Raw genomic sequence first — 9,283 nt, 5'->3', positions numbered from 1 at the left:
AGTACTTGGTTCTCCTGTTTAGTTTGTCCATACATTTGGGTGTGGTATGTGGTGGAGGTGGACATACTGAGGGCCAATAGCCTGAACACTTTGTGCCTGAAGTGAGAGGTGAACCGTAGGCCCTGGATGGAAACTATGCAGTCTGAGAGTCTGTGGAGCTAGACTATGTTGTGTAGGAGGAGTCGGGGAGTAGCCTCAGCAGAGGGCAGCTGGTTTCAGGGGATGAAGTGGGCCATTTTGGTTAGGTGGTCCATACCATTAAGACTATGATGCGGCCAGATGCTGGAAATTCCACAATAAAGACTAGGCTAATGATGGACCAAGGCCTAGGCATAGTCTACAGGGGTACTAAGGTGCCAAGGGGTCTGGTTCGAGGTGTCTTGTTACATACAGCACTCATGGGCGTCCACGTATGCTTGAACCTTGGCCCATGTGTGGGGCCGCCAGAAAAAATGGGCAACCATGCGGGAAGTCTTCCAGCAGCCAAAGTGACTCACCATCGGAGTGTCATGGCACAGCTGTAGCATCTCCACTCAGGTGTCCTGGGCAAGTGAGTCTTCTTTCAAGGCAGACCAGATGAGGGACAGCAGGTCTTGCTGAATTGTGGCATTAGCAAAGTTACCAGACTTGAGGAGATAAGGGGGCTCAGAAGTCAGTTCTTTCATTCCCATATAGTATTCCCCCTTCCATGATAGAGCATTGTCTTTCCCATTTCACTTTCTCAGGCAGTAGGTAATTGTAAACTTGAACCGAGAAAAGAACAAGACCCACTTTAACTGCCTCTGGTTCAACATTCAGACCTTGCGGAGGTAGTTGAGGTGCTTATGGTCAGTGAAGACCTGTACTGGGTGCCGAGCTCTCTCAAGGTGGTGACCCCATTCTTCAAATGCAGTTTTTATGGCAAGCAGCTCTTTGCCCAATATTTTATAGTTCGTCTTGGCCAGGGTAAGTGTGAGAGTAGAATACAGAAGTTTCTGAAGAGTGCAGAACTGATTGGTGTCCGAGTACTTGCAAGAATACCTCCCCTAGGGCCGCAGTGGATGTTTCTGTTTCCACAATAAATGGATCAGTTGGGTCAGAGTGTGCCAGGATTGGGACCATAGTGAAGACCGCCTTTAGCTGGTGAAAAGCAAGCTGAGCAGAGGAGGGAAGTCAAGGGAGTTATTAATTGGGATAAGATAGTGATGAATCACTTATAAAAATTCACAAAGCCCAGGAAGCGCTGAAGTTCCTGGAAGGTCCAGGGTGTTGTACAGTTGCGAATGGCTTCCACCATCAGTGGATCCATCTGGATTCCCTCTGGGGAGATGATGAATCCCAGAAATTCAATGGCGGCCCGGTCAAAGGTACTTTTCCAGTTTGGTGCACAACCCATGCTTCTGTAGTCGCTCAGGGACAGACCTGACATGGTGGTAGTGCTGTACTGGGTTCTCTGAAAATACCAACATATCCTCAAGGTAGATTATCATGTAGTGGAACAGGATATCCCTGAGCACATTGTTTGTGAAATGTTGAAATGTTTACAGGGGCATTGGTTAAGCCAAGCAGTATCACAAGTATTCAAAGTGCCCATATTGGGTATGAAAAGCAGTCTTCCATTCGTCCCCATGCCTTATGAACACTTGATTGTATGTTCCCCAAAGATCTAGTTTCATGAAGATCCCGGCAGTCCTCAGGCAGTTCAGCAATTCCAGAATGAGGGGACAGGGTACTGGTTATGAATAGTTACTTGGTTCAATGCACAATATTCTACACAGAGGCATAGTGACCTGTCCTCCTTCACAAAGAGGACTGGTGCCCCCTGCTGGTGAAGTAGATCCCTGAATGAAGCCTTTGGCAAGGCTTTTATCGGCTCTGGGTCAGACATAGAGTATATCCATCTGTAGGGTGCCTTTGCTCTGGCCTGTTGGTCTATTGGGTAATCATAGTCTCTGTGAGGGTACAGTGAGTCTGCATTTTTCTTTTTTAACATATCCAGGTAGTCGTGGTACTTGTCAGGGAGGCTGAGGTTCTGGCCTGGAGCTGCTTCTGTCTGGCTAGGCCATGCCATCTGGGGTTCTGCTTCTGAGGATCTCCTCCCATGCTGGGGCCCTTGGGGTCAGTCACTTGGGGGTTGGTTGCTTCGTTGGAGGCACACTTTGTGACAGTATTCAGAGGAGAAACTAATGCTCCTCCACCACCAGGAAATACACGGGTCATGCCACTCTGACCAAGGAATGCCAAGAATTATCGGGAAGAATGGGGAGCGGATCACATCAAAGCATATTGTTTCTCTGTGCCCTTCCATTACGGCCTCTAAGGGGACGGTCTCTTGAGTCACTGATCCCGACAATAGGGGCAACGCAACAATAGTCTCCACAAAGTCCAGTGTGGGTTTCGACTGGAGGGGGATCTGGAGAGTTTCGGGTGCCTCAGCATCTATAAAGTTGGTAGCAGTCCCAGAGTCTATCAGTGCTAGTTGTGGGGGGGTTCTGTGGCCTCTGCCTCAAGACTTGCACCTGCAGTAGTAACAGGAAATCCGGGGATGCACTGTGGTTTCCAGGTTGGGTTCTATTGAGGGCAAATTCCAAACTTTTCCAGAACTGCACTGAATATTTTTTACTGATTTTTTCCTTTGGCTGGTCGAACCGAAAAATCAATTATTTGCCCACCTCGACTCGAGACAAAATCACTAGAGTGGATAATACTGTATATGGGTTTGGTTTAAATACTGTTTTAAAAGTTTGTACATGTCAGTGTAATGAGCCATTGGTACAAACAGAGAGAGACCGGGGGCATCAGTGGTGACTGGGCTTGGGATGTTCAACAATGGCCTTCTCCATTAGGGATAAAGGAGCCCCTCTTGAATGGCGAGTAGCTTAGCAGGCTATTACAATCACTTGCCAGCTGCTAGGAGCTATGGTTGTATACACTAAGCCACTCTATTGATTAGTGCATTTTACGCAAATCCAAATCCCAAACATAGTATCATGGACCCCAATGATCCTCTGTGCTATAGCTTATTATTAAATCACAGATGATCTAATTTGTCCTCTTTATTATGCACTGGCTCTTTCATGTACCTTGTACATCCTTTCCAGCATCCACTTATTCTTCACACTGAATTAGTGGCTTCAGCCTAGATCATTACACTGGCATCTCTTCCCCCCCCGAGCCTATAATTTCAAACGCAGTTGCTCTCACTCAGCTGGAGGGACTTATCTGAAAGTAGCTCCCTTTGCAGAGTAGGAAATCTATAGGCCCCAGCCCTCTGCATGAAAAACAAATGGAAAGTGGAAATCTACATGGTGTGGGATCAACGAGGCTGTCGAGAGGAGCTAGATGTGCCGTGAGCTCTACTCAACACACCCAGTCCCTATGTGTCAGGAACAGGAATTCCTGAGCAATTACAGTAATTACCTACGATGACATGAAAACACACAATTGTGCTGAAGTTTTTTTTTTTTTTCTTTTCCCCCCCATGTGCTCTAGGGAACAGGAGCCCAGGTTTGAAGAAAATAAGAACAAGCCCAAAGAGCGAGGATGTTACGTTCTTTACAATCATTACTGAGTTAAGCCTCTCACTCTCATTGAGAGACATAATGGTATTTGGAGGGGCCCCCAAGCTATGCCACCGGGGAGTGGAGCAGAACAGCCCCGTGACCGTGAGCTGCTGCAAAGCCATGTGCGGCCAGCGTGAGAGCAACTGCAGCAGAGAAGAGCAGCTTAGGGACCTGAGCTCTGCTTCTCTTCCAGAGCCAGCAATGGTGGCTTCCTGCCTCTGCCTCCTGGCTGGATTGTTGGAGACCCCTAAGAATGGCAGGAGCTGTGAGGATGGGTGTTACATTCCGTTCTATCACCCCTACTTCCCTTCCATGATCTCAGCTAAGTCCTCAGTGCCTTTCCTTGTTACAACCCTATCTCAGCTCCCAGCAGCCCCATCTCTAGTGACCAGCAGTGGCTGCTGTATGTTTTTAAAGAGGTGTGAGAATGGGATGGGTGCTGGGGAAAGGAATAGCTTAATTAATCCCCTTCCAGCACCCCGAAGCCTGTAGGAGGTACCCACGGCTCATTAGTTCCCCAGCCTGGAAACTCCTGGCGCTTTCAGCCCTTCTATTTTCTTCCAATAGACAAATGGAAAAATTTACTTCTGTCACTCCCAGGCCTGGTCTACACTACGACTTTAATTCGGTTTTATCAGCGTTAATTCGAATTTACCCTGCAACCGTCCACACAACGACGCCATTTATTTCGAAATAAAGGGCCCTTTAAATCGATTTCTGTACTCCACCCCGACGAGCGGAATAGCGCCAAAATTGATTTTAACATTTCGAATTAGGGATAGTGTGGCCGCAATTCGATGGTATTGGCCTCCGGGAGCTATCCCACAGTGCATCATTGTGACCGCTCTGGACAGCAATCTAAACTCAGATGCACTGGCCAGGTAGACAGGAAAAGCCCCGCGAACATTTGAATTTCATTTCCTGTTTGCCCAGCGTGGAGAGCACAGGTGACCACAGATAGCTCATCAGCACAGGTAACCATGCAGGCCGATAATCGAAAAAGAGCACCAGCATGGACCGTGAGGGAGGTACTGGATCTGATCGCTGTAGGGGGAGAGGATTCAGTGCTAGCAGAACTTCGTTCTAAAAGACGAAATGCCAAAACTTTTGAAAAAATCTCCAAGGGCATGATGGAGAGAGGCCACAATAGGGACTCAGATCAGTGCCGCGTGAAAGTCAAGGAGCTCAGACAAGCCTATCAAAAAACAAAGGAGGCAAACGGTCGCTCTGGGTCAGAGCCGCGGACATGCCGCTTCTACGCCGAGCTGCATGCAATTCTAGGGGGGGCAGCCACCACTACCCCACCTGTGATCGTGGATTCCGGGTCGGGGATAGTCTCATCAGCTACACCTGAGGATTCTGCCGATGGGGGAGAGGAGGAGGAGGAGGAGGAGCTTGCAGAGAGCACACAGCACTCCGTTCTCCCCAACAGCCAGGATCTTTTTCTCAGCCTGACTGAAGTACCCTCCCAACCCTCCCAAGCCAGTATCCAAGACCCTGACCCCATGGAAGGGACCTCAGGTGAGTTTACCTTTTAAAATATAAAACTTGTTTTAAAAGCAAACGGTTTTTAATGATTACTTTGCCCTGAGGACTTGGGATGCATTCGCGGTCAGTTCAGCTACTGGAAAAGTCTGTTAACGTGTCTGGGGATGGAGCGGAAATCCTCCAGGGACATCTCCATGAAGCTCTCCTGGAGGTACTCCAAAAGCCTTGCCACAAGGTTTCTGGGCAATGCATCCTTATTCCGTCCTTCATGGTAGGACACTTGACCACGCCATGCTTGCAGCAAATAATCTGGTATCATTGCCTGACAAAGCCTGGCAGCGTATGGTCCCGGTGTTTGCTGGCATTCAAGCAACATCCGTTCTTTATCTTGTTGTGTAATCCTCAAGAGAGTGATATCACTCATGGTAACCTGGTTGAAATACGGGAACTTAATTAAGGGGACAGAAGTGGCCGTTCTTACTGGGCTGTTTGCCTGTGGCTGAAAATAAATCCTTCCCTGCAGTTAGCCAAGCGCAGATGGGAAATTGGCCCTGAGCTTTTCGCGTTTGGCTAGCAGGGATCTTCCCTGTTACCAGCCAGGCGGTGGGGGGAGGGGTACCGTGATCATCCCAGAGAATTTATGGCGGGAGGGTGGGGGTGGGGTGGTTAGTTTGTTTTCTGCTTCTGCTGAATGTTAACAGAAAAACTGCAGCACTCTACGGGCTTTGCTTGGTATGTGGGAAAGGAGGGCGCAGAAGCCGTAAGACAATGGCTTACCATGGCCGCATGCAAGCCGAATTCTGTTGCCCGGACCTGTGATCTCTAGCAGCAAAGCCACAGGCACTCAGTATTAAGAGGCAAAATGCGACCTTGCACAGAAATCACATGTGCTATGTAATGTGAATAGTGTTGGTCACCGTGAAAGAGTATAAGCATTGTTCTGCAAAATGTATCTTTTTAAACAATTCTCTCTTTTTTCCCCTCCCTACAGCAGCTGCAAATTCCTCAAGCCTCCCTCCTCCATCCCGAAGGCTATCACAGATAAGGTGTCGTAAAAAGAAGACGCGAGATGAGATGTTTTCAGAAATTATGGAATCCAGCCGCAGTGACAGAGCTCATCTGAATGAGTGGAAGGAAACGGTTGCAAAGTATAGGAAAGAAGCCAGTGAACGTGAGGACAGGAGGGACCAACGTGAGGACATGAGGGACCAACGTGAGGAGAGGAGAGACGCTCGAGATGAGAGGTGGCGGCAGGAAGATCAGAGGAGGCAGGATGCAACGCTGGGGCTGCTGCGTGAGCAAACAGACATACTCCGGCGTCTGGTGGAGCTTCAGGAACGGCTGCAGGAAAGCGAGTCAATAATGAACGCCAGCGACCTTTTAAACGGCCAAATGCACATTCTACCACCATTCTGCACTTGCTCAGCCTGTAGTTGAACAGCTCCTGACTCCTGTCCAGGCTGCCTGTGTATGGCTTCATGAGCCATGGCATTAAGGGGTAGGCTGGGTCCCCAAGAATAACTATTGGCATTTCAACATCCCCAACGGTTATTTTCTGGTCCGGAAAGTAAGTCCCTTGCTGCAGCCCTTTAAACAGAGTAGTATTCCTGAAGACGCGAGCGTCATGAACCCTTCCCGCCCAGCCCGCGTTGATGTTGGTGAAACGTCCCTTGTGATCCACAAGTGCTTGCAGCACCATTGAAAAGTACCCCTTGCGGTTTATGTACTCGGTGGCTTGGTGCTCCGGTGCCAAGATAGGGATATGGGTTCCATCTATCGCCCCACCACAGTTAGGGAATCCCATTGCAGCAAAGCCATCCACTATGGCCTGCACATTTCCCAGAGTCACTAACTTTCGCAGCAGCACCTGAGTGATTGCTTTGGCTACTTGCATCACAGCAGCCCCCACAGTAGATTTGCCCACTCCAAATTGATTCCCGACTGACCGGTAGCTGTCTGGCATTGCAAGCTTCCACAGGGCTATCGCCACGCGCTTCTCAACTGTGAGGGCTGCTCTCATATTGGTATTCTGGCGTTTCAGGGCAGGGGACAGCAAGTCACAAAGTTCCATGAAAGTGCCCTTATGCATGCGAAAGTTCCGCAGCCACTGGGAATCATCCCACATCTGCAACACTATGCGGTCCCACCAGTCTGTGCTTGTTTCCCTTGCCCAGAATCGGCGTTCCATGGATAGAACCTGCACCATTAACAACATGATCTCCAAAGCACCGGGGCCCGTGGTTTCACAGAATTCTGTGTCCGTGTCCATGTCCATGTCCTCATCATGCTTGTCGCTGCGCTGCCGCTGCCTCCTCGCCTCGTTTTTCTGGTCCTGGCTCAGCATAAACTCCACGAGAACGCGCGAGGTGTTTACAATGTTCATGACTGCTGTCTTGAGCTGAGCGGGCTCCATGCTTGCCGTGGTATGGAGTCTGCAGTGTTCACCCAGGAAAAAAGGCGCGAAATGGTTGTCTGCCGTCCGTTGCTTTCATGCAGGGAGGGAGGGAGGCAGGAGGTGAAGCTGTACCCAGAACCACCTGCGACGATGTTTTTTGTCCCTTCAGGCACTGGGATCTCAACCCAGAATTCCAATGGGCGCGGGAGACTGCGGGAACTATGGGATAGCTATGGGATAGCTACCCACAGTGCAACGGTGCAGAAATCGACGCTAGCCCCGGTACTTGGACGCACACCGCCGAATTAATGTGCTTAGTGTGGCCGCATACATTTCGACTTTATACAATCTGTTTCCCAAATTCGAATTATATAAATTCAGATTAATCCCGTAGTGTAGACATACCCCCAGTCACAGAGCGCCAGCTACCCAGGGGGTTCTATGATCAAGGGACCACCACATTCAACTTCTTTCTCCAGGACCTTGAAAGCAATGAAGCCTAGCAGGGAGGCTGCCAGACCTGCTTGTCTTTAAAAGCATGGAAATGGAATGGGTAAGAGCCCTGGCTGCTCCTGGAGATGTATGTACAGCTTGGTCACATGGTCACCTTCCATGCGGGGTAGCCTCAGTGGCCAAAGCCTCAGATGTGGGAGTGGCAGAAATAAAGTAGGTTTTTTTCCTTTTTAAAGAGGGGGAAGATGAGAGTGTCAGATTCCTTGGGGTGGAGATACAGGGTATCAGGGTACCTGAGGTTGGAACAAAAGGAATGGAACAGCTCTGAAGACACTAATGCCCCACGTCAATCTTTCTCTACAGTGTGAGTCAGATCAGGACTGGAAGGAACTGGACACATGTTGGAGGTTTGCTAAGGAAGCTTGTTGAGGAGTCGTGGTGAGGGGAGAGTGGACATCACAAAGAGTGGGGAATGCCCTCAAATGGTTCAGAGAAATGAAATCATGTGCTTGGGATTGTGACTCAGGAGATTTGGGTTCTGTGCTGTTCCTGCCTCCCCACAGCCTTCCTGTGAGATCTTGGCCAAGTCACTCGTTCGCCATCTGTATAATGGGGATAATACTTTCCACCTCACAGGAGCAGTAGGGATAAATTCATGAAGGTTTGTGAAGTGATCTGATGTCCGGCTGAGAGGGGCCAATACAAGGTCCTGCATAGACGGATGGCTTAGCTTGGGTTAAGGAGTGAAATGTGTTGCAGATTGGACAGGTGATTAAACAATTTCCATTTTTTGGTAAGAATAAGAACCTGTGGCAGAGGTAAACCCCAGTGGTTAGCTCTCAGCATCTCTGCCTGAAATGCCGCATTCCTAGCTGTGGGCCTGAGCTGGAGATGAATTTTCCAAAGTTTGGAGTGATTTAGGTTTTGGTTTGGGTCCGTCTATACTGAAAACAGTGACTTACACCAGACTAGATGGGTTCAGAGTGAGGAGAGACAGGAAAACGTGTAACAGGAAGTGAGCTCTCCACTCCTTTCCTTGCATAACACTATCTCATAGCGTACCATTTGTTCACTCTTGTTAACTCATTGTTTTAGGCGCACAATGGCCCCAACAGCCTCACTGACGTACACTGCTAGACTGATAATATAATACACCGAGGCTGATACTATGAGGTCACACTTCTTGAGAAACAAGCCTTCTATTTCCTCCTCACCTTCACATGCTTCACAAACGCACCTGATAAAGAATAATGGCCCTAGGTTTGCAAGGATTGGTTGGGAATACCTTGCATTGCTTTGTGTCCTTTAATCATCATCTCCTTGACAGTTAAGGTCGGTATGTCACTAGGGACATTTTCAGGCACGTTGAGGCTGTCAAATGTAAAGTCTTAAATGCTAATAATAG

At 48.9% G+C, this 9,283-nt stretch overlaps 1 protein-coding gene across 1 annotated transcript; it reads left to right on the top strand.

The window, feature by feature from the left end:
* The first annotated feature begins 4,118 nt into the window (after positions 1–4,118).
* On the top strand, positions 4,119–6,613 carry LOC135983813 (uncharacterized). Its single transcript, XM_065597217.1, has 2 exons — positions 4,119–5,063; positions 6,022–6,613. The coding sequence occupies exons 1-2, from the start codon at positions 4,523–4,525 to the stop codon at positions 6,465–6,467; spliced, it is 987 nt and encodes a 328-aa protein (XP_065453289.1). The 5' UTR covers positions 4,119–4,522; the 3' UTR covers positions 6,468–6,613.
* The last annotated feature ends 2,670 nt before the right edge of the window (positions 6,614–9,283 follow it).

The sequence above is a fragment of the Chrysemys picta genome, chromosome 5 (genome assembly GCF_011386835.1).
Source record: "Chrysemys picta bellii isolate R12L10 chromosome 5, ASM1138683v2, whole genome shotgun sequence".
In the NCBI taxonomy this organism is placed as follows: Eukaryota; Metazoa; Chordata; order Testudines; family Emydidae; genus Chrysemys; species Chrysemys picta.
The sequence above is the reverse complement of the archived record's forward strand: the minus strand, read 5'-3'. Positions and strand labels throughout refer to the sequence as shown.

Bases quoted from the DNA above. Each gene is read 5' to 3' on its own strand.
- LOC135983813 (XM_065597217.1), top strand. From the start codon at position 4,523: ATGCAGGCCGATAATCGAAAAAGAGCACCAGCATGGACCGTGAGGGAG. The intron at 5,064-6,021 runs GTGAGTTTACCT...CCCTCCCTACAG, and splicing joins CCCCATGGAAGGGACCTCAG to CAGCTGCAAATTCCTCAAGC.